Source organism: Sciurus carolinensis, chromosome 4 (assembly GCF_902686445.1).
Source record: "Sciurus carolinensis chromosome 4, mSciCar1.2, whole genome shotgun sequence".
NCBI classification, from domain to species: domain Eukaryota; kingdom Metazoa; phylum Chordata; class Mammalia; order Rodentia; family Sciuridae; genus Sciurus; species Sciurus carolinensis.
Window position 1 is genome coordinate 43,192,049 of NC_062216.1, and position 25,914 is coordinate 43,217,962.

The following is a 25,914-nucleotide window of genomic DNA, read 5'->3' on the forward strand; positions in this document are numbered from 1 at the left end:
AACAAGCTCATCAATGTTCCTTCCATAATGCTACATTTTCTTCTTAAATAATACTGAAATACAAATTCTAAAATTTTATTTTTGGAATATGAACAGAAGTATAATGTTTTTTTGTCTATCATTTTTAAAAAATTTGACTAGAAGTCAGGTTATACAAAAAATATGGTGCTTTAGACGTACCACAAATTGTGTCCACTTGCATTGCAACAAATGCATAATCCTTTGCATTTGCCACTCCAGGATAAAGAGTTTTTGCTAAAACTTCTTTATAGTTATAGAGTCATATTATTCAGAGGAAGTCCTTTTAGTGCTACTAAGTTACATCTCAAATCTAGAACTTAAAAGTTTCTAGAAACAATTCATTTGCTTTCAATGAATTACAACTTAGATGACCAAACTAAAATTGGAAACAAGATACCTTGCTTAAAAATTATTTTAATAAAGCAAGATTTTTTCTAATAATATGTGCTGTAATAGGATTTCACTTGAATGCTAAAAATGAACAAGAACTATCTACTACAATTAATCTTCACTGAATAATAACGGGATCCCTCAGCTTAGAGTCTCCTTTCTGATCAAAGGAATTTATAAATTCTAGTTGCCTTCTCAAGTTCCCAATCTTAGCCTAGAAACTATGTAGCTAAGTCTCTGCTTACTTTTCATTTCTCATCCTTTAGCTTCCTATGCTCCAGCCCCGTGGATGGTTTCTCAAGTGGTGCTAGCTCTTTTCCTACAGGTGGTTGGTTTTTTGGGTTTGTTTTGTTTTGTTTTGTTTTCTAAATTGAGGTGAAATTCACAAGACAAAATCTTTTCGAAGTGAACAAACTACTGGCACTCACTATAAATTCTGTGCAACAATCACCTTTATGAAGTTTCATAATATTCTTTTTTTTTTTTTTTTGGGTGCTGGGGATCGAACCCATGGCCTTGTGCTTGCAAGGCAAGCACTCTACCAACTGAGCTATCTCCCCAGCCCCATAATATTCTTATTATTATACCGTTAAGCAGTTACTCTCCAGTCTCTTCTGTCTTTATCCTCAAGCAATCACTAACACAATTTTTCCTCCTCCATGGATTTACCTATTCTGGACATTCCTATAAATGGGATTATACAATTCATAATCTTTTGTGATTGTTTTCTTTCACCTAGCATGTTTCCAAGGTTCACGTGTGTTGCAGCAGGTGTCAGTACTTCATTCCTTTTTATGGCTGAAGTATGTTCCTTTGTATAGAAATGCCCATATTTTCTCTGTCCTTTGATGGGCATTTGGGTTGCTTCTATCTTCTGACTATTGTAAATAGTTCTTTAGGGTCACTGGTGTCCAAGCATCCATTTAGATTGTTTTCAATTTTTTGGAGTATATCCCTGAGGAGTAGAACTACTGGGTCATATAATTCTATCACATGCCAAACTGTTTTTAATAGTGATTGCACCATTTTATGTTCCCAGCAGAATTATAAAAGGGTTCTAAATTCTACAAATCCCAACAAACACTTGTTTCTGTTTTTTTATTATAGCTATCCTAGTGGTGAAGTGATAGCTCACTATGGTTTTGGTTTGCATTTTCCTAATGACTAATGAGGTTGAATATGTTTTTCTGTGCTTCTTGATCATTTGTGTGTTTTCTCTACATAAATGTCTGTTCATATCCTTTGCCAGTTTTTTGAGTCTTTTTGTTGTTGAGCTATAAGAATTCTTTGTATATTCTGGATATGAGATCCTTATCAGATATATTTATTGCAAATATTATTCTGCAGGTTGTTTTTTACTTTCCTAATAATATCCTGTGATTCACAAAAGTTTTTTATTGTTTCTTTTTTTAAATTTTGATTAATTGTACACAAATCGGGTACAACTTTCATTTCTCTGGTTGTACATGAAGTAGATTCACACCATTTGTGTAATCATACATGTACACAGGGTAATGATGTTTGTCTCATTCTATTATCTTTCCTTTCCCCCACCTCCTCCCCACTCCTCATTTTCCTCTATACAATCCACCCTTACTCCATTCTTGCCTCCGCTCCCTGTCCCCATCCACTTATCAGAGAAATCATCTGGTCTTTGGTTTTTTGGAATTGGCTTATTTCACTTAGCATGATATTCTCCAACTCCATCCATTTACCTGCAAATGCCATAATTTTGTTCTTCTTTATGGCTGAATAATACTCCACTGTGTATATATACCACAGTTTCTTTATCCACTCATCTATTGAAGGTATCTTGGTTGGTTCCACAAACTAGCTATTGTGAATTGAGCTGCTATAAAGTTTTTAATTTTGATAGTCTAAATTATTTAATTTTTCTGTTTTTCTCATGCTTTTGGTATTCTAAGACTACATAGCCATTTGCAAGGTCCTGAAGATGTATCTCTATGTTTTCTTCTAAGTTTCACAGTTTCAGCACTTCCACTTAGCTTGTTGATCAATTTTGAGTTAATTTTTTGTATATGCTGTGGGGTAAGGGTCCAGTTTCATGTTCTACCTTGTGGATTCAAGTCATTCCAGCAACTTGAAAAAGCTATTAAGCCTTTCTCCATTTCTGGTCTTGACAACCTGGTCAAAAATCAATTCACTAAAAATATATGGATTTATTTCTGGAGATGTGTGTGTGTGTGTGTGTGTGTGTGTGTGTGTGTGTGTGTGTGATTATGTATCAATCAATGTAATATGATTAAGACTACAGAACAGAATGAGGAGGTACATATATATGGAGATATATATCCCCTCAAGTCAGTAGCACACTGTTTTGATCACTATAGCTTTGTAATAAATTTTGAAATCAGAAATGTGAATCTTCCAACTTTGTTCTTTTGCTGATGAACATTATATTGGCTATTTGAGTCCTCTTGTAATTTTATATGAATTCTATATGAGGATCAACCTTTTTTGCATTTATGCAAAATAGGAATTACCCTGAATCTATAAATCCCTTTGGGTAGTACTGCCATCTTAACAATGTTAAATCTTCCAGTACATGAACATAGGGAATCTTACCACTTATTTAAGTATTTGTTAACTTCTTTCAACAATGCTTCGTAGTTTTTAGTGTGCTAGTGTGGAAACTCCTTGATTAAATTTATTCCTAGGTATTTTATTCTTTTAAAAATTTTTGAAATGGAATGATACTCTTAATTTCCTTTTTGGATGGTTCATTTTTCTGTGTACAGAGAAACATAACTGATTTGGCACCATATTGATTTTATTCAGTTATCCAGATAGTTTGTTAGTACTGTTTTTCTTGTGAATCTTTAGATACTCTTATATAAGATCATGTGATCTGTGAATAGGGATAGTTGTATTTCTTTCCTTTGGTTGCCTTTATTGATTTTCCTTGACTAACTGCTCTGGTTAGAATTTGCTGTATAATGTTGAATAGCAGTAGTAAGGAGACATCCATGTTTTGTTCCTGATGTTAGAGGGAAAGTTTTCAGTTTTTCACCTCTGAGTCTGAGTTTAGCTGTGGATTTCTCATAAACGCCCTTTATCAGGTTGAGGAGGTTCCCTTCTCTAAATTTGCTAAGTGTATTTTCTCTTAATCATGAAAGAGTATTAGATTTTTGTTACCTACTTTTTCTGAATCAATTGAGATGATGTGTTTTTTCTCTTTTCTCTGTTAATGTACAGCGAAGCCAACTTATCCTGGGCTTTTCTGTGTTGTGAAGCATTACTGATTCAATCTCTTTGTTATCGGTCAGTTCTGATTTTCTATTTCTTCTTGAATCTGTTTGGTGGCTTGTTTGTTTCTAGTAATCTGTCCATTCCATCTAGGTTACCAATTTTTTAATATACAATAGTTCATAATAATCTTTTACAATTCTTTCATTTCTAAAAACTGAGTAGTAATGTCCCCATTTTCATTTCTGATTTTTGTGATGAGTATTTACTTTTTTCCTTGTTAGTTAATCATCAATTTTTTTGGTTTCATTGGTTTTCTGTAATTTTTTATTTTTTATTTCCATGATATCCTATCTTTATTACTTCCTTCCTTCAGCTGGCCTTCAGTTAAATTTGCTCTTCTTTTTCTGATTTCTTAAGTTATCTCTCCCTTGTTAAAATGGACATATACAGCTATACATTTCCCTCTAAGCACTGCTGTGCTGAGTCCCATATCTGTAGGGTATTAAACATACTGTTTTCTCTGCTCTGGCTCTTTTCATGGGTGACTTCTTAGGTTAAGTACTTTTTGTTGTGGTGAGCTCCTTCCTGCCAGCTCATTCTAAATAGGTTCCTTCCATCATCCCCAATTCTTTATTCACACTTCTTTATTCATTCTTTGCTTCATTCAAGCTATTTTGCATTTTGTAATTAGTTTTGTGTTTCATGATTAATTTAGGGGCCCCTCAATAGACTGTTTTCCTCTTGGTCACTGTATATGCACAATGCTTTGCAGAGCATGAATGACCACTAAATACTTGAAATGAATGAACTTACATGTGTCTATGTGACTATCCACATGCAAAAGAACTTGAAAAAATAATGATTTTTACCACTTCAGGACAGGCTGATGTTTAATCATGTGGCAACTTTCAATGAGTATCTATGTATGTATTTAAAGTTCTGTCAACTACAATAATTTAATACTCACCTAATGTAGATTTATTTTTGCTGACTAGCCAACAATGATAGCCAAACAGAGAAGACAAGCTGACAGAAAACATAGCTGCAGCAAAGAATAAAAACATAATATGGAACTTGGCTTGAGTATCAGGTAGGCCATTCTATAAAGAAAGGAAGAAAATAACATGTTTTGTCACAGGGAAACTTATCCTTCTATTTTTATAAGTAAATTAGTAAGTTTCTTTTTGCTTAAATTTTTTTTCTAAATTTAGATATGGAGAAAGATACATGGTGTTAAAACTTTAGGAGAAAAATAAATATATATTGCATCATATTAAATGCTGGAATATGTATATATGGCAAAGATTAAAATTTAGAGTATTTATTTTATCTTATGTAATCAAATCATAGAAAAATTATGACAGCATAGTATAAAGTGTAACAGTAGGAAGTGAGATAGAAGGAACTATATAAAATGTTTTAAATCTGCTACCTGAACATGTTTTGTTAACATACTACAGATTCACAAATGTTTAAATAGTTTTATTATAATGCCAGCAAATTAAGGTTAACTGGCCCAATTTAGTTACCATTCTCAGTGATGTTTGATATTACTGCAAAAAAACAGCATCGACTAAAAGAAAACGTATAACAACACATCCACAATAATGCTTCAAGCTATTTTAAATAACATCACAGAAAAGGTCAAGATTAGTGAATAACACCTGTCTAAAATAAACTTTACAATGTCCATGGGCTGAAACGAGTCACCTCAAAGCAAAATCAGTTTGATCTTGACTGTTGGTATGTCAAAGGAGACCTGAATTGGCTCTAGCATGGAAGGCACAGGGATATGGGACATTAGCGAAGCACCAGAGTGGCCATGGCGGCCCCATTGGATATAAGGTCATAGTGTTTCTGTAGTACCTGTCATATTGACACTGGTCATAAGATCTCACTAGTAGTTTTCAACAGTGGAGTCTGCACAATGAAAACTCTGGACCTTCCATGTCAAATGTATTTGTGGTTTGGAATGAAAACCACTCGCAGGAATGAGAAGCAGTGAATTAATATTCCCCCAGGCATTCATTAGAGATCATTCTTCAAACTGGAAACTGCTATGAGCAGATCCCTTCACCTGTGTCTTCCTAACACTTAGTAATGTAACTGGCACACAATAGGTATTCAACAATTCTTTGGTAGTATATCTGGTTCGACCCAAAAACTTGATCTAACAATTCAGAAATTATCATCATAATAAAGGATAATTTAATGAAAATACTAAATCCATTCTGATAAGGAATAAACTGCTTTTTAAGATCATTTGCCATTCACAAGGAATATCTTCAGATGTTTAATATACTTTTAATATTGTCTTAGAACAGCAATGTCAAAATATATACAGTAAAATAAATTAAGATGTGATTATTTAAACATGTAATAATTCATGTCAGAATATATTAGTCTATGAATTTTAAAAAGATTTAAGATTTGGGAAAAAATATATAATACAGAAAAAAATGAGTCCTAAAAGTTTAATAGAACAATACCTACTAAAAATTGAAGACATAATAAAAGTTTCAAGAAATCTTCTTATACATGAAAACACATCTATTTTTAAATACAGAAAAATACCTTCTTATATAGTCAATTATCATTACTCGCAGTAGATATGTTCTATAAGGTTACCATGAACACTGACTTTGTGAATCCTCAACCGCTGCTCCTAGGGACAATGCAGGGTTAGGTTCCTGCAAGACTCTTGGCATAACATCTACATCAACTGACCAATTCACAACCTTGTTTTACATGGGTTTTTGCTAAAAGGTCCCTTATTACCATTAATATGGAACTTGTGGCCAACAGCACTATAACTTAGGCTAACGAGGCTTATCTAACGTATTTCCTCCATTCAACACATCAGTTTTGTTTAGAAACATTAGACAGCACTTCAGCATTATGCTTGAAGACCACTTTAAACAGCAAAATCAACAAAAAGCACATAAATGCAAAAGACATGGCAGCAGACCGTGAGTAGCACATTTGTTCACAGTGTGAGAGCTGAAGCAAGAAGGCAGAACTCTGCCTTGTTTCACCTCAATGGGGAGCACGCGCGTGGAACACTCAAAAACTCTGCCACTCTGCACATGTCTGCAGATGATCATGAAAGTTCTGTGAGTACTGGTTTTGATATTACAAATAAATTTTGAGAAGGCAAATTAAAATATACAGAGTCTGCAAATAAAGAGGACTGACTGTATGTGAATTAACTCTATCTTGTAAAGTCAGTATCTGAAATAATTCACTGCTGGAAATCTACGTTATATGTCATGTATTTTTATAAACCGAAGAAAAGTCACTAAAGTAACAACTTACTGTCCAAAATTTGATAAAATACTGTAAATCTGTAGCAGCAATAAAAAGGCAGTACAGCAGAGAATAAGCCAAGAAAAGGAGGAAGAACTTATAATTTGAAAATCCAACACAATTGTTCACCCTGCCAACAAAACAAAAACAGTCTCAATGAGTTTTACATCTTCAGTCTAGTTATAAATATGTTCAAATTTAACAGTGTTTGGTTTTCTTTCATTTAAAATTTGTTAGTATTTCTTTAAGTCAGAAAATTTCTTTACACATGCAAACATGAAAAAAATCAGTTTTACTAAAATAGGAGTTTCTGTGCTTAGATCTTCAATATATGATATTTAATACTACTTTAATAAATTGTGATTAATGTAACTACATTTCATGTCCAATTATATGAATAAGCACATGCCTAAAAGCACAGAGCTTGTGAGATAACTAGTAAAGTCAGGCAGATTAAAGAAACTAAGTCCTCCTTCTATGTTATCTTTGGGTTCAATAACCAATTATGATTAAGTTACATCTTTTACATTTTCCCTGATTGGTTAAACTGCCTTCACATATTCCTTCGTGCATGCCATCATTGATTGAAGCAACCAGATTGTCAAAGCATATTAAATGAGAGGGTTAAGAAAAGAAATAAAATTGGGGGCCAAGTAGTAATGCATATTTGACACTAAATAATTATATGGCCCTGAGAAAGTAAAATAGTGAATTAGAATTTCATTGTCCTTACCTGTAAAAAAAAAAAAACCACTCAGATCATTTTTGACATCCAGCTCTGTATTATATGATACAATGTCCAAATATGTATATTAACAAATTCTCAGTTCTTATTATTCTAAAATCATTATGTAGTAGGATTCTCAGTTCTTATTATTCTAATCACTATGTGGTAGGTGGGGAAGGGTAGAATGCCAAACTTTATCAATCAATAAAAATATAAATACAACTCATTTTCTAGTTATTCTTTCTCTTAAAGATTTTTTTCCCTTCTCATAAAGATCAGGGTATTACAGGATAACCTCAGGTAGATGTGATACAACAAATCCATCAAATTGGCTGAAATCATTGCTTACTGAGTTAACTCAGTGTTATCTGACAAAATGAATCTATTTTATAGAACACATACATATTGTTTCCTCTCCTCAAATGTCCTTGTTCTCACTTGAGTGTTAGCAAAATAAGCTCTCTATTGACTTTGGTAATAAATTAAGAATTTTTTGTTCCAGATTTAAAAATAAAACTATGTTCACATGAAAAGTGGTTATAAAAAATAAGGTAAAGGAAGCAGCATTAGATTTAGTAATTTTTGAATTTAAGGTCTCACATATGGGAAAGGAATTCCTGAGGGTTTCCAAAACTGTGGATGCACATTGTAAGCAGTTATATTTTCAGCTCTGGAGATTCCAGTGGGAAAGTGAACCAATTGCTGAGATTGCTTTTCATGGCATCAGAAGGAATTAATGGCAAGAAGTAACACTGGTAATATTCTGTACAGTCTAACTATAGTCTGTCTCAAAAGGATACAAGGTATCACCTTTGCTTTCTTATGCTGGTTTCAAGATAAAGGAATGGGTAGGTGAAGGTTGAGGTGCTGTAAGACTCTGGACAATGTGGGTGTCAGCTATTATTCTTGTGGACTGGGGGAATTAGAGAGGACAGGACAGATTGCTTCCCTTCCTACAAGAATGTAAGAAGCAGCTTTTAGAGTAAGTGATGAAGAGCATTTGTATTTATAGACTAAAATGATTTTGATCACAGATTTTATAATAACCAATTTGGCTTCCTTTAACTTCTATTAAGAATAATTTGCATGTCAGAGGTAGAAAACATGGTAGAAGTTCAGTAAATAAAGACCATGTATCTTAGAGTTTGAAATGTATCTAGAGAGAATTTTATATGTATATTACTAGAAGAAACAGAGTAATCACATTTATTTTTAAATAATACCTTCCTCTTATGACAGAGAGATTTTGGCTAGACATTTTAACTGCCTACTAGTATGAAGACTCAGATGGAAAAGGAAGAGAACCCAATCCAAGTCTGAGCTTCTTCAATCTGGAAAAGGAATGACTTCACATGAAGAAACAACATGTTCTAGGTAAATATCCCTTTAATACTGTAAGCACAGCTGTTGGCTCTGTTCAGGGCAATTGTTTTCTGAGTCTAAACTGGAAAAAGAACACAATTTATTGGGAAGAATGTGGCCTTTCAAGTCTAAAATACCATATAACTTTGAGTCCACATTTCAAGTTTTCTTAGCTTTACTTTCCTTCCTTTTAAAATGGGACAAATTGGGCTGGGGATACAGCTCAGTTGGTAGAGTGAATGCCTCAAATGCACAAGGCCCTGGGTTCAAATCCCAGCAACACAAAACAAACAAACAAAGAGAATGGGTAAAGTCATTTCTACTTTGTCTGTCATGGTCAGATTATACGTATGGTCTCTAGAATACAGTAGGCACTCAATAAATTAAAGCTAAAATTGTTTTATTTGTGTTACCTAATTTTGGACAAATATGTGGAAGTATTATTAATATATAATGAATTACAATTTTATACTTAATGAAAAATCTTCTCTAATAGAAAGCCAGTAAAGCTAATACTAGAGAAACTGTTTTTAAAAAGGAGGCTGGGATACCCCTGCACATACACATTTAGACCTGTGATTCTCTGTGAAAAGGGAAAAGGGACTAGAAGAACACGGTCACTGTTTTTAATTTTGAATTTAGAACCATAATGTGCGTGTGCATTTTGGGTGCTGGGGATTGAACCCAGAGACTTGTGTATGCTAAGCATGCACTTTACCACTGAGCCACACACCCAGACCTACACATTTTTTAACTTAAATTTTTAATTTGATATTTTTTAAAAAATTGAATGCTCCACTCAGCAGTCATCTGCTGAATATTAGGACCTTGGCATCAAACCCTTCACAAATCGACATGGCTATTGCTTTCTTCAAGGGAATGGCCATAGCTGAGATGGTGGTGGGGACAGGGGCTGGCAGATGGGAAGAAACAGTGCAGGAAGCAGTCAGGTCGTTAAACTTCTTCCATATTACCATTAAAGGAAGAGTGTAAGACAGTATGCAGGTATGAAATGAAATGTGAGCCTATTTTTTAAAAAATCCAGAGTCTTATGCCTGTATCCTTTCAGTTATTTAATAGGATCTGTCAAAATTTGAAAGATTGTCCAATTATCCTATAAGTTTCTTATTCAGTCAAATTAATTGCAGGTTTAGAAAGACTGCCATAATGGCAAATCATTATTTTCTATTTTTATAATTTTGAGAGTATAGCAAGGACATAGCAAGCTTTATAGGTATGTACTGGTCTGGAATGAATTCTAATTATTTTTACCTCTCTGTTCATTATCATCCCAATTTTCTATTAAATTGGAAAAATTAGAATCAACTTTATGATCCAGATTATTTTACCACTGCTAAATATATCCAGAATCCACAGCAATCCAGAAAGGAGAGTATTAGTATGGTTTCCCTAAAAGCAGACCCCAAGTTAAGAACTTTGATATAGTTTGAGACAGAGAAGGGAGAGGGTTTGGGGATATAGCTTAAGGGTAGAGCACCTTCCTAGTATATGCAGTACCCTGGGGTGTATCCCCAGCACAAAGGGAAAAAAAGGAAGGTGGGGAGGGGAGTAGGGAGAGAAGGGAGAATGCCAACTAAACTGTGTAACTGGATAGGTCCTCCTTGGTTGAGGGTGGCCCTGGGCTAATAATTCCCTGGCACTTCTGGACTGCCCAGCTTGTGAGCTGAACAAACCAACCGAGGTAGAAGAGAGACCACAGATGGAGAAGCAAAGAAATACAGGTGCCTGGGATGTCTGCAGGCATGGGAACTGTCCTCTACAGGTGTGATGAACTCACAGGTGGGTCATGGGTGTGAGTGGGACACTGACAGAATCTGGTATGGTGGGGGCAAAGAGGAATATAGGAGGATTAAAAAAACTTACAGTTGAAAATACTGGGTGGGGGAACACTTGTTCACAAAAATAACACAGATGTAAATTAGTACAAATGGTGTTATTTGTAGAGATCTTTCTTTAAGAAGAACATCATTCTTACAGGAGTTGACTAATCTTAACACTTTAAAGAAGGAAATCTAGTTGAAGGAAAGGAAGAGAAATCTAGGCTACTATAAACCCTATATTCCCTATTTCCTGCTATAAAGAAAACCATTCCCTTTTTTTTTTTTTTGCGGTGCTGGGGATTTGAACCCAGGGCCTTGAGCTTGCGAGGCAAGCCCTCTACCAACTGAGCTATCTCCCCAGCCCCAGAACCATTCCCTTCACATATTTCAAACGGAGTCTTGTGTAGACTTGTGGGCATGTGTATATTTCCTGTGGCACCACCCTTGAAAGGAGACAAGGTTTGTGGAATAAGTAAGACTAATGTCCAAATTCAACCTGCTGGCAAGCTTGGCCTGGTTGTCAGAGTTGAAAATTACAGGAAAAGGGCAGAAAATCAACTTTCATGAATCTGATCTTTCAAATAGTTCTCTATTAAGTAACTTAACTTCATAACTTAGAAATATTAGAAAACATTAGTAAATTCTAAGTAGAATATCTTGTTTAAACAGTTCTGTACTTTTGTGTATTTGATATTCTATTCCTCAATATCAAGTTTTATTTAAAATAATGGATAAAGCTTCAGGGATTTGATTCTTCCTTAGAAACCTCCATGAGGTTTTATTAGTATTATGTATAATTAATGGGAAAATCTTTGTGCACATTTCTGGAAAAGACTTTAGAATTTCTGTGTTTATGTATGTGCATATAAAGAAAACTCTACTGAGAAAACGTAAAATTAATTTTTATATTATTAACTTATCTGTTTTAAAATTATTTTATAAAAATACTCCTAAATAAAGACTTTTTTGAGCTAATTAAACAAACATTAGAAACTGAATCTGGAAGTGCTTCTAGGTCAATTAAGGAAACATTTCATTTGCCAAAATATTTAAATACAGAAATGACTCGATTTATAAAAATGTACAAGAGACCTAAGCCTACTTAAGTACAGAGCCTACTCACCATGGACAATGATGATCCATCTTCAAAATACATCTAAAAAAAAAAGTCAACACCCCACAAATTTTTAATCACATTGTTATAAAAGGAAAATTTAAAACATTGTTTTATTTATGGCAAGTAAAATATTGCAAAATTACTTATATAAAAGGTAATAGCAAAAGTTGTCATTAAAAAAATACTATAGCTGATTTTAGTTGTGATATAATAATAGAACTATAATCTTTTTAAATATTGTTTGTTTTTGAGATGAGGCCTCACAATGCTGACCACCCAGGCTTTGAACTTGAGTTCCTCCTGCCTCAGCCTCTGATATAGTTGGGATTAAAGGCACACCCAACATTTCCCACTTAATAATAGTACCTGAATTTAAAATCTATATGCTTTAAAATGCAAATCAAATCATTTTGTAAAAAAATGATATATTAATATACAACTACCTTAAGCTTTAAAAAGTACAAAACATCAACATCTTATGGAAAGTCTGGATAAAATTTTACCTTTAATATTAATCATTAAGTCAAACTGTACTATTTATGTAGCACACTAAATATATAATAATATTTGTTATGAAGTCAAGTGAATTATCTTTATAAAGATGGAAAATGCTGGGCTGGGGCTGTAGCTCAGTGTGAGGCACTGGGTTCAATCCTTAGCACCACAAAAAAATAAACAAATAAAATAAAGGCATTCTTGTCCATCTACAACTACAAAAAAAACTTTTTTAAATGGAAAATTCTCACAGAAGTATTTACTAAATTGAACTATCCAAGTCAGAACTGCAGAAAATCAAGCACCTCATGTCATCATGGGGTGTGTGGGGAAGGGGGCAAGTGACTATGGTCCTAAGCCACATTGGTATTAATACAAATGATTATACCAACTATATTTCCTAATAATGATCTGAGAAGCATAAAAAAGGAAAAAAAGGTGATAATCTGGAAAACAGAATAAATACTAAATTAAAAGACCACTAGCATGCAGATATTTTAGAAGTAGAAAACAGGTTTCCTTACTTATCACAGATGGAACAGTGATGGCAACGATCTGGTTTTATAAGTTGGCATCTGTCACAATATCGGATTGCTAGGAACAAAAAGCTCCACTTAGTCTTAGATTTAACACAGAATTGAATGTACAATTAAATGGCTTTTATCATTTCTCCAAATTTAAATTCTAAAATGCATACTGAATTTAAACTTGGTAAAAAGAAGGTATTCAACTCTGTGTTAGTACAAAAAAAGAGAGATGTGCCTACAATCAGAGTTCTGTGGAAATGTTTCCAAAGAACAGAGGATCTCTTTGGAAAACTTTTCTAAGGTGTTCTCCATAGTCAACAGTCATAGTAAGGCACAGGTATGTCCATTTCTATTAAGGTAGATAGTCTCCAATTAAATGAATTTATTTCTTGTGTATAACTGGGTGAAAAGATACAACTGCAGAAACATATTTGAAAAATTGATAAACTCTCTTAGTTGCATAATTGGGAAAGATCTCACATCTCTGTTGGGCAGCATACAAGGTTAGAAATGAGTACTGGAGGAAGTACTTCCAATAGAGAATTTTAATTCTTGTAACTGAACCCCTCATCTTTTCTTCTATAATACAGATATGAATACAGATAGCTGATGTGAAGATGTCATTTCAGTACAGAAGCGTCTTACAGGATGCACTTGATCACTGAGGAACAGTGAAAACAAACAGGATATAAATTGTGTGTGAGACTTCAATTATTCAATTATGATTCTGAAGTAGGTTAGAAATGAATATAAATAATGTAAGAATATTAATGAGATATTTCACATTCTTTTTTCCATACTAAATCTTTGAAATCAATTGCGTATTTTATGTTTAAAGCACATCTCAACTTTTGACTAGTCATACTTGGACAGCTAATAACTAAATGGGTCAATGGGTGCTATAATGTGAAGCACAGGTCTAAAGTTATAAAAGAATTTCTGGGTAAGTCTTGGTGGACAAGTATCAATAGTCCATGTGTGTCAGTTTTTAATACAACTGTTTAATTAGATTTTAAACTGCCTTAAAAATCAGACCCAAGGAAGAGATGTATTTAGTTGTATTTGTAAAAAAAAAAAAAAAAAAAAAAAAAAATTGTTTAAATTTTAAAGGTGGCTAAAGAAACTGTACCAACATCTAAATATCTTACATGATTTGCAGAATCATAGTTTTAGATTTATGAAAAGTGCATATGAAGTTATTAATTCATATTCATTTTAGATACTGCTCCCTTAAGTACAAATAGGAAAGTCCATAATTAAAACTTTAAAACATACTGCAACATGAATACTCTTGCAAGATTTTAGCAGCTTTTACATCTTCACCGAGTCACAACTTAGAAGACATAAACAGAATTAGAGTGAATTCTAATTTAGTTGAGATCTCTGCACCAGTTATTCATGTTTCCATTCTGTTTAAGTGAATTGTACAGAAACATTTTATAGCAACCCAAAAAATAACTCTTTTGAGATGAGTGTTTGACAGTTTTAAATACACACATTTTTTTTGTAACAGTCACCACAGTGCATCATTTGGGCACTGTTCCAAGACCCTCATTATCCACACTGACCTCCAGACATGGTTCTGGTGTAGATGGGAAGATCTTTGGCTGCTCGCCTAAGAACTTCCTGATGGGCTTCTCCTCTTGGCTCTCTCTCCAACAAGTCTTTCTCTGCATAAGAGAGATGGAACTGTGGAATAAATTTACATTTTAATCATTATTTTTGAAGGAGGATGACATATTGGTCTACTCCACTATACCCAAAGGTACTTATAAAATATTAATGATACATAGTATATTCAGAGAAGTAATAGAATTTCAAATCTGGAAAAGTCTGTTAACCTCATGGATCACTACTTTTTACATCTAGAAAAAGTATAATAAGTATATCTACATTTTCAGGTATTTGGGAAACTCAAAAGGAATAGGATATATAAAATGCTTATAAGTCTTAGTTTTCTATCCAAATACTAATTATATGATGGATAAAATGGCCCAGTAAATACATATGGCTCAATTGATAAATTTTTCATTTGGATACCATTAGGAACAAAAGCAGAAAAAAATCAATCAAGCACATTTTCTCATCCAAGTAAGTTTTACCTTAGGGTCAATCACCACACAAAATCTCTAGTTCAAATTGGTCCAACTAATTATAAAACAATTATTTTTATTTGATAATAACACACACCAAAAAAAAAAGTTTAACTAGTCTCTTGTATGAACTTCTATAAACATGCTTCAAGAGATGTGAACAAGGATAACCACAGCATCATTTTTTGAAATGTAAAAAACTAAATACTACCAAGTGTCCATCAAAAGGGTACTGGAAATAAACTGGGATAGGATACATTCAATACACTGTTAGCACTTAATGATTAATGGATGACAGCTATGCAAACAAAGAACCCAATCTTAACCTATTACTGAAGACAGCAACAACCACCCAGCTTACAGAACATATACAGAATGACTCCTTTCTGACAAAATTTTAAAACCAGCGATGTAAGTGATCTATATATTATTAAAAATACGTGTATATGTGATAAAATTATAAAGAAAAAGGGAATAATTAACAAAGTGCAGAGTAGTTGTTATTTCTTGAGTATACCAAGAAATACCAGTAAGAAGTATGTAGGAGATATGGAAAATATGACTAAGTGATTGTTAGATGTTTTCATTTTATTGTTCTCTAAATAGTATATTACATATACTTTTTGGTAAGTATAAAGCATTTTATGAATTTTTTAAAAGAGATGTAAGTATGGTAAAGAAAGAAAAATAATGAAAAAAAAGGTCATGGTGAGCCTAAATCTTTATCCTCAGAGAAATAAACTTAAAAATCTTTGTTCAGTCAGGCATAGTGGCACACACCTATAATCCCCAGCAGCTCCAGAGGCTGAAGTCGGAGAATTGTGAGTTCAAAGCCAGTCTCAGTAAAAACCAAGGTGCTAATTGCAACTCAGTGAGACTCTTGTCTCTAAATAAAATACAAAATAGGGCTGGGGATATGGCTCAATGGTTGAGTGCCCTGAGTTCAATCCCTGGTACCCACCCCCTCAAAAAAAAAAATCTTTGTTCAGCAGTTGACAATTCTGCCAAGGTTATTTTAAGGATAGAAACAAGTCTCCAGATTTCAAATGTAAATAAATTTTAATATTATTCCTGTATGCCTGAACCTTTCAATCTGATCATAAAATTTCAGACCCATTAAGGTGAAAGAAGTTTTCTCCAAGTATAAAATTTACATGCTATGAATTCTAAAAAACTACAAAACACTAGCATTAAGCGAGTAGACATGTAAGGCTTCTTCTAAGTTTCTAATGTATTTGAGAGAACTATTCTCTAGGTTAACTAATTCTTCTGTTGTAACTTCAAAGTATTTCAAATTCAACCAGTCCTCCAAATGAACACAAGTAAGTAAAGGCCACATTTAGGGAAGGTTTCGTGTGTCCCTTCTATCAGCTGCTCTTCACGAGTTTGCTACCTTAATTATTCACCTTTTTAAAAATGAAGCCTGTTTATACACTATTCTGACAGCTAGAATATGTAAACAAGGTCTTGTGCGGGCTGTGAGCAGTGTGAACTCTGGAAGCTCAGCAAAGTGCCTTGAGGCTGATCCTGGAGGCTGGACAGGAGAAACAGCAGATCTAAATATCTTGAATCCAAGAAAACACCGGGAACCACCTTTCCAACAGGTGGGAAACTATCTCCCAAATGGATAACGAATCTCTAGGTTCATTCTATTATTTTCAAAGTGACTCTGGAAAAGAACTCTGATGGGAAGCTAAGAGTATGAAAATGTTGTCAGCGTTTGGACCTTCACAGAATTCAAGAACTGAGAAAGATTCAAGTTGTTCACTGATCGATCACATGTGATCATCTTCATTGACCAGAAGATTTATGAGATTTTTTCTTTCTCAAATAAAAATTCTATGCTGGGCATCATGTACTTGTAGATGGCACTGCTATGAAATTAACAATTGAAAGTGCTATTAAGTGTCTTGAAAGAATTGAAATGCAGACACACTAATGGTCTTAATAGAACTGGGTATCCTGTTTGGAACTATTTGTTTGGCACATCAGGCATAGCACCATGTGATGTTGTAAGGCCAGGTCAGATCACTGCATGTCAAGGAAAAAGTTATTTTATGTCCTTGTCCCCAACTTTACATACTCAGAACCATGATTCTCATTATTCAGGCACATACATATTCCATCCACATTTCTAAACTTAGTGTAAAACCTAGTATTGTAAGTTACTTTGGTAAAAAAACCTAAAATTAGTCAAATGGATTGAATTAAATAATATTACCTTTATTTTTTACAGTTTTTGGATCCTTTTCACTGTAGAGAAAAGTTCTGGGGAGTGCTAAAACTGGAAGATTCCTTAGTATGTTTAATGTTCTTAACGAATAAACATAGTGGCCAGGCATGGTGGTACATGCCTGTAATCCCAGTGGCTTGGGAGGTTGAGGCAGGAGGATTGCAAGTTCAAAGCCAGCCTTAGCAACTTAGCAAAGTCCTAAGCAATTTAGTGAGACTCTGTCTCTAAATAAAATATAAAAAAAGGGTTGGAAATGTGGTTCAGTGGTTAAGCACCCCTGGGTTCAATTTCCACTACCACAAACATACAAACAAAACACAGAAACCTGGATCTGCACCAAGAAATCAAATACAGATTGGTAAAACTGGTATTAATATGGAGGCCAAAAGATATACCCTGGAATACATCAAATAAATGCATTCTGATGCAAAGGCATACCACATCACAGATGTGAAGAAAGATGCTATTTGTAGATCTCTGAAGGAACAGAACATCTCTTAGGGTAGAATAGGTAACCAACCTCCAGATGTGACAGTTCTTGATATGCTAATTTGTTTTCGTTTAAATAGTTTCATTTTTTTGGAACACTTTAGATTTAGAGAAAAATTGAGAAAATAGTTGAAAATCCCTATACTCCCTTATAAAGTTTCCCATATTGTTAACATCTTACTTCAGCATGGGACATTTGATAGATTAATGAACCAAAACTGATACATTATTAACTAAAGTTTAGCATAGTTTATTCAGATTTTCTCCATTTTCAAATATCTTTTTCTGATCCAGTATCTCAGCCAGGATACCATAGTACTTTTGTCATATTTCCTTGGGTCAAGTTTGTTAGATTTTCCTTTTTTATTTTTTTACCTTAACAGTTTTGATTATTACTCTTCAGGTACTTTGTAGGGAGCCCATCTATTATAATCCATCTAAAGTTTTTCTTTCATGAAAAAAAAATATATCCCATAATTTGATTGGGGTTGTGGGTTTTGAGGAGGAGGGTGACAAAGGTAAAGGGCAATTCTCGTCATGTCCTATCAAGGGCACACACTACCACCACCACTTGTCACTGTTGATGTTAAACCAAGTCATCTGACTGAAAGCTTTGGGCAATTTACTCATTAATTCTCCTCTCCCACCCTGTACTCTTTGGAAGAAATTTACCATGTGAAGCTCACATTTAAGGAGTGAGGATTTTATTCCTCCCGTCTTTGAGGTAAAAGTATTTGTATAAATACTTAGACTTCTTCTAAACAATAGCTGTTTCTCTTCTACCTCTTTATTCATTCATTTATTGACATCAGTAGTCTCATTTGTTTTTTACTTTGGGTTATAATCCAATAATATTTTTCTAAATTTACTGAATTTGCTCAAATTATTCCACCTTTGTCATCAGGAGTCACTTCAGTTGGCTCAGGTCCTTCTGACATGTCCCCATCAGTTTTTCTTCTGGTCACCTCCTTGTTTTCTGGCACTTAAAGATGCCCCAACCATTCTGAGTATTCAAAAATCAGTGATTTCTCCAAGGATCCTGCTTTCCTTTTACTGGAGAACATTAGCAACCAAGACCTGAACTCACAGGTAGTTTTCAGATTAAAGGAGAGTATAATTTTAAAAGAATATATAAATTAAAAAAAGACAACCAAGATCTAATAAAAAACAAACAGAAAACTCACAGAACTATATATCTTTGTTTACTCGCTCTATTTCACATAGGATGAATATAAAACATTACTAGTATCTAAAATATACAAATTAAGACATAAACCAGGTATAGAGGCACATGCCTGTAATCCCAGTGGCAGTGTGGAAATTTTTTCCTTTTTCTTTTTGCATAGTTTCCATTTTCAAAATATACTTTAGTATGGTTATATTACCTTAATAGTGGGAGAAACTCTAATGAGCTGAAAAACTATGATGGATTTAACAATCTTGCTATGAAAAAGGTAATTTTGATTCATATGTTCCAGATTTCTTATATCCTCTCTACAGTCACAAGAAAATATTAACATTATTTTCTTATATTTCCTCTTTTCCTACATTTTTGGTGCAATTTTTCAAAAATTTTTTAGCATGTGAGAGTGTTTTATTGTCAGTTAAAATCCAGGACCCTCATTTTACAAGTGAGGGGTCTCCAGCTGCTGAAAAAGTAAAAGACATTGTATTTTAATGGAAAAATCCAAGAACCTTCACCACCTAACAAAGGTTGTTTTCTTTCAAACAGTATCTCCAAATTCTTTTGACCATGTATTCCTATCCATAAGAAATAATGTGAAATTTTACTGCTAATATATGAGTATTTATTTCTTAATACATGTATTGTCATGTAATATATACCTTAAATAGCAAACTTTAAAAAAAGAGAAACACTAAAACAATAACATATAAACAGAAATTTCTCTATTTTTTCCTGAAGCTTCAGTTAATGTACTGGGCACACCCACCCCACTGTGGTATCTACTTTTCATACCAGATGTTATGGTTTGGATATGAGGCATTCTCTGAAAAGCTCATGCAGGACTACTCAGAAGTGAAATGATTAAATTATGAGAGCTATAACCTCATCAGTGGATGAATACATTTGACGGATTAATAATTTGAATGGACTACTGGGTGGTAACTATAGGCTGATGGGGTGTGGTTGGAGGAGGTATATCGCTGTGCCATCCATGCCCTTGGGAATTATATTTTCTTTCTGGCTCCTTGTTCTACTTCCTGGTTGCTATGAACTGAGCTACTTTCCTCTACTATACCCTTCCACCATGATATTCTGCCTCACCTCAGGTTCAAGGCAATGGAGTGGGTTAACTGTAGCCTCTGAAACTGTGAGCCCCAAATCAACCTTTCTTTCTCTAAGTTGCTTTGATCAGGTCTTTTGGTCACAGCAACAAAAGGCTAACTAACATGTCAGAGCATAGTAGAGAGAAAACAGTGTGGCCTTAATGGGCAAAAGGACCTTGATTTGAATCTTAGCTCTGCCACATGTTAGCACTAGATGCCTTCAGATAATTAATGCTTATACTTAATAGCTCTATCTATAAAATGGTAACAAAAAATATCTACTGCCTACAGTGTCTGAACTAAATAAGGCATGTGTTTTTGGTAGAAAAAATTACCCAATGAAGTATAGTAGAGTTATGAATTCACTGTCATCAATTTTGATTTTTCTTTCAATAGAGTTTTTTCTTTAGTGTTTCTGTATCATTTCACTTTTTCATTCTTTTCAATCATCTTTTCTATCTTCCCTACACCGCTAACCTCAATCATCCCACCCCTTCTTCATGTTTTAGCTGATAATTTCACTTATAATTTTAGGGAGAAATCCTGCCAAAGCTATAAACATAAATATGCATCTGTATATATAACTTTTTCTCTACTTTCTTTCAATCACTTTGAGTACCTTTTATAGGTCAGACATTTCTGTAGGCCTGGGTGATGGGGTAGTGAAGACAGCAGATAAAGTTCATGTCCTTGTAGGACTTACATTCTAGTGATGGTACAAAAAATAATAATAAAGGAATAGAATATAAGAGGGTAAATTCTCTTGAGACACATATGGCTAGGTAGGTATAGGGAATTCCAGGGACAGGAAATTTGCTATTTTACACTGAATAATCACAGAAACCCTCAATCATAAGGATACCATTAGAATCAAGGCATGAAGAAAGTGAAGGCCTTGGCTACAGATACATGTGGGAAGAGTGCTCCAAGTCAAGAGGAAATAGATTTCAAAGCTGGTGAAGGAGGGACATGTTTAGCATAAAAGCCCATGTGGCCAGAATAGCACTGAAGATGGAAGAGTAGGTCAGAGAGGAGGTGTGGGCCAGACCACAGAAAGCCTTTGAGGTCACAATGAGGAACTAGATTTTTACTCTGAGCAAGATCAGTTATCACAGGGAAGTTCTGAGCAGAGGAATGATATGATCTCAGAAAGAAAGACAGTAGCCAAAGATGAGTCCAAGATTCTTGGCTTGAGCAACCAGAAGATAAATTTGTCATTACTGAGATGGGAAAACTTCAGGAATAGGAGGACTGGGAAACTAGGGTGGAAATAGGAAGTCTGGTTTCAGATATGCTGAATCTGAAATTCTTATCAGTTGTCAAATAGGTAGCTGTCAATGACTCTGGAGTTTAGAAAAATGGACCAGGCATTAATGAGAGCTGTAGCAATGGGAAGCTCATAAAATTAAAATAAATTGCTAATGGAATAAATGTGCATATATAAGAAAAGAGTTCCAGAAATGGAGCTCTGGAATGATTCAATTCTTTAGAGGTCCATAAGAAAATAAGCAAAAGGAGACCGAGAAGGAGCAGCTAGTACTGGTGAAAACATGAACTCTTTTCTATGAAAAAAGGATAAGAATATTCTAGAAAGAAAATACTGCTGTGGTGTACAAAGGAAACTATGTGAAGTTAAGGACTACCAGAGTATAAAGAAGCCAGAAATTAAGAGAAGTTCTTTGCTGCTAAGCATGGGAGACTGCACTTCCCTCTGTGGATTATGTAGTCACAGAAGAGACCCAAGCAATAGACTCAGTGTTAAATTTCTTTTTAGATGAAACCCTCCAGCTTCAGGATGGAGGATACATTGTGCAGGGTTCTGTCAAGGGAATGTAGGTAAGACCAAAACAGTATAACATGGAGATCATAATGTCTTGGACAAGGGAGATGATTGAGAGCCTGAATTAGGACAATGACAGAAAAAATAGAGAATTAGAAAAAACAAAGGTGAAAACATCAGGAGAACTTGGGTGCTGGAGGAGGCTTGGGAGGAAGGAAGATTTGGGTATGGCTCTGCCATGTGGATGGCAGTGGCATTAACTGATAGAAAAGCAGATGATGAGTCATGGCTGAAGGAAGGAGAAGGTGATGACTTCTGTGTTCTGTGACTGAGATGTCAGATCAAGGAGCTATGTTTTGCAGGACGATCCAGAAGTTTGAAGCTCAGAGGAGAGTTCAGAAATAGATGTGGGAGTCATCAATAAAGAGATTATAGGCAAACCACCAAAGTGGATAAGACTACTACAGAAGTCAGCATTTTCCTTCAAACCTACAACGAAGGCCAGGATGGAGGGAAGACAAACAATGGAAAGAACTAAATATTGTAGGAAAGGCAAAAAGAGGCAGGGAAAGAAAAAGAAGTGGAGAGAAGAGGAAGAAAAGGCAATACATTAAAGCATTCTAGTCCATTCACAAAATTAATTATATGCACATATATCTGTGGTTTTGTTTTTAATTTTCTTTTCTGGTCAGATAGCATATTTATGGGCCTGTTTAACCACAGCTGCATTTCAAACTGATTGCTTCAGGAATCAACCTGAAGTGATCACTTTCTTTTTTTCCTTTCCTTTATTTTAACTTAGCCTAATAAGACTAAATTGTTATTACAAAGTTCATTTTGATTCAACAAACATGTATGGGACTAAGTGATTTCTTATCTTTAGGACAACATTGCTAATGTTTCAACTTATTTTTTTTTTTTTTTTTAAGAATTCAACAAACATGTACTGGACTAAGTGCCAAAAATACACAAATCTGTAAGAGTTAGACCTTTGCTCCAAGAACCAGATGAAAGATCTGGAAACAAATACAACGATCTTTTCAAAATGCAAGTTTAATTTAATCAGATCATTCAGCTTAAGCCCTACTGTAGCACAGACTGTAAGCTGTTTTCCCCAAATCATTCTTCCCTTCTTCTGTAGTGCTTAACATGACCATTGAAAATTGACTAAACTCCCATCCATTTGAGTAGATGTGATCATATAACTAAGTTCTAAATGTAATTGGAAAAGGTATCAGTAACTTCTAGAAATATCTTTAAAGGAAAGGGCATTTACTTCTCCTCCCCTTTCCTACTTCCTCTAGTCTTGTCTGGAAATGTAGACATGATAGTTGTAACTTGAACTATCCTCTTAGACCAAGAGGTGGTCTTGAAAACAGAAGCTACTCATGGTAGAACAAAAAGGTAGATGAAGTCTACATACCTGGAAGCAGTGGACTATCTATAGATTTTTTGACTGTAGAGAAGGTAAGTTAAGTCATTTGTTGTTGTTGTTTCCGGCAGCTGACAGCCAACTATTACATCTTTAGTAAGATAATTATAATAGAATTCTGTCCACCAGTCAGCTCTATCTATCCACCCATTTTGATATCTGACTCTAAAGTAGAAATGGAATGCCTAACAGTTGATAATGGAAGTAAATAACAATCTGATACAAAGGTAATCTTTATCAAATGAAAATTCAAGTATTTATTAACACAACATTTTTTAAATCCAAAAAAAAAAAAAAATCACTATACTCAATAAGTTTGTAACACTAATGAAATGAAAAAATTCATTTTTCAGACATCAGTATTACCAATTCCTCTCTTTAGGATAACTGTTAAACTTACTTCTTTTGAAGGATTCATTGGTAATGTAAAGATAGTTTTCCAGTATGACCAGACAAACATTGCAAAAAGTAGATGATAAGCCATCAGGCACACAACTAAAATGAGAGAAACATAATTATCATTGTGATACACAAATACATACTCAAATCATGGTACTCACAAAACATCTGCTTGTTCTAAAACAGCCAAGTTAGTAATTATAATAAGTCATAAAAATTCATTTGCATCATACTAGAATAAGCACAACTTATTAAATATAAACCAAATGCCAAGAGTATTTTTTTTCTAAAAAAAAAAAAAAACTCCTAAATACATAATTATACCTACACCCACGAATTGAAATTCCCATCTGCAAACACATCCATCTATTGACAAATGGCTAAAGGGACATTTTATAAATTGTAAAAATTAGTCAGTTATGCTTGCAACTATAAAGAGTAAACACAGCATTAAACAAATGTCAAAACTTTAAAAATATCTTTTTATTGAGAAAGAGCAAAATTAGCACCTGAGAAGCTGTCTGCTCATTTGCTCAGTCTACGCTGGTGGCCCTCCCTAATGACAACATGTATAAGCAGGAGGAAGAGATGCTTCTCTTTGTCCACTTAGACAGAAAGAGATTTCCTTCAGTGGGAGTGCAAGTGCTTTATCACATGGGATAATCATTAAGAAAAGCATTTTGAATACTTTGAGGTAATATATAAATATACTTTGGTGTTTTAAAGTCTTGGAGTTCTACACAAACTTAAAAATACTAACTTTGTAAGCAGTGATGATAATTCACTCTGAATAATGCATATATAATTCTGTGAGAGACAGCTGAATAAAATGCTCATTTTGAATACGGCATGTTTAGCATTTTCAAACTTTTTTTGGTGAAGATAAATTTTTTTTATTTTTATTGGTTCTTTTTAGTTATATATGACAATAGAATTCATTTTGATATAACTGTAAAAGCATGGAATATATTTTATTCTAGTTAGGACCCCATTCTTATGGGTGTACACGATGGTGGGATTCACGATCATGTATTCATACAAGTACAAAGGAAAATTATTTCAGATTCATTCCACTGTCTTTCCTTTTCCTATTCCCCTCTCTTCCCTTCATTCCCTTTTGTATAATCTACTGAATATCTATTCTTTTTCTTTCTACCCATAGTACTTTTTAATTTTTCTAAAGAATGATGAGAGTCATATTTACAGAATCATTAAAAATTTTAATTATCCAATAAGGCAATAATAATTTGAAAATTCCCAATAAGTGTGAGATGACCACAGCCAAGGGTAGTTTTCATAAATTATGCAGATGACCCAGTTATTGGGTAATAATGCAAGTTGGGGCAGAGACTGTTGACATCCCTGTACTTCAGAGTCATAGGAATTTTAGGCACAATTACTGTCATCTCAGGGCGGATTGTGTTATGGTTTAGATCTGCAGTGTTCCTCCAAAAACCCATATGTTGAAAGTTTAGTCCCTCATGCAGCAGCGTTCAGAGGTGGGACCTTTGGAAGGAGAATGGATCATGAGGACTCTGACCTCATCAGTGGATTAATCCATTGATGAATTCTTAGCTTAATGGGCTATTGTGAGGTGGTGGAAACTTCAGGAGATGGGGCCAAGTTGCTGGAGGAAGTAGGTCTCTGGGGTGTGTCTCTAAAGTGTATACTTTGTTCCTGGTTCCTCTCTACCACCTCCTGACAGCCATGGTGTGAGCAGCTCTGCTCCACCACTTTCTTCACATGGTGATGTTCTGCCTTCACCATAGGCTTAAAACAATGGAGGCAGCTTACTGACCATGGACTGAAACCTCTGAAACCATGAGCCAAAATAAATCTTTGCTTCTTTAAGTTCATTTTCTCAGGCATGTTCTTTGCCAAGTGTCTGACAGAATTCAGTCTAGGAATTTAGAGAAATGAGATGTCTTATTTCCATTTCTCAAAGAGTAATTTTTAATTGCCACCCAATCTAAATGGATACAATTCATTTTTTCCAAAAAGGTTTTTTTTTTTTTTAAAGTTATACCCATAAAAGTAGCATAATTCATTTTACCTTGTTCTCCAATGTTTTCCATGGACACTATGGAAATAGAAAACAAAAGACAGGTAATAGGTTATATGAAGTTCATGGCAAACATACAATCTAAAAGAGATATAAGGCATTTACATAGGTTAATAATTTGGCTTCCCACTGAACCAACAT

General features: G+C 34.1%; 1 protein-coding gene across 2 annotated transcripts in view; it reads right to left on the reverse strand.

The window, feature by feature from the left end:
- Zdhhc2 (zinc finger DHHC-type palmitoyltransferase 2) overlaps positions 1–25,914 on the reverse strand; it is a 66,236-nt gene that overhangs the window by 13,508 nt on the left and 26,814 nt on the right. Inside the window, exons 2-8 of one of the 2 annotated variants that reach the window (XM_047551419.1) lie at positions 25,765–25,791; positions 23,713–23,807; positions 14,565–14,685; positions 12,994–13,063; positions 11,981–12,013; positions 6,937–7,057; positions 4,589–4,721 (exon numbers count right to left, since the gene is read on the reverse strand). In XM_047551419.1, coding sequence (XP_047407375.1) covers positions 4,589–4,721; positions 6,937–7,057; positions 11,981–12,013; positions 12,994–13,063; positions 14,565–14,685; positions 23,713–23,807; positions 25,765–25,791 — 600 coding nt within the window. The remainder of the gene's footprint in view (positions 1–4,588; positions 4,722–6,936; positions 7,058–11,980; positions 12,014–12,993; positions 13,064–14,564; positions 14,686–23,712; positions 23,808–25,764; positions 25,792–25,914) is intronic. The other variant, XM_047551420.1, reaches the window with a different exon arrangement.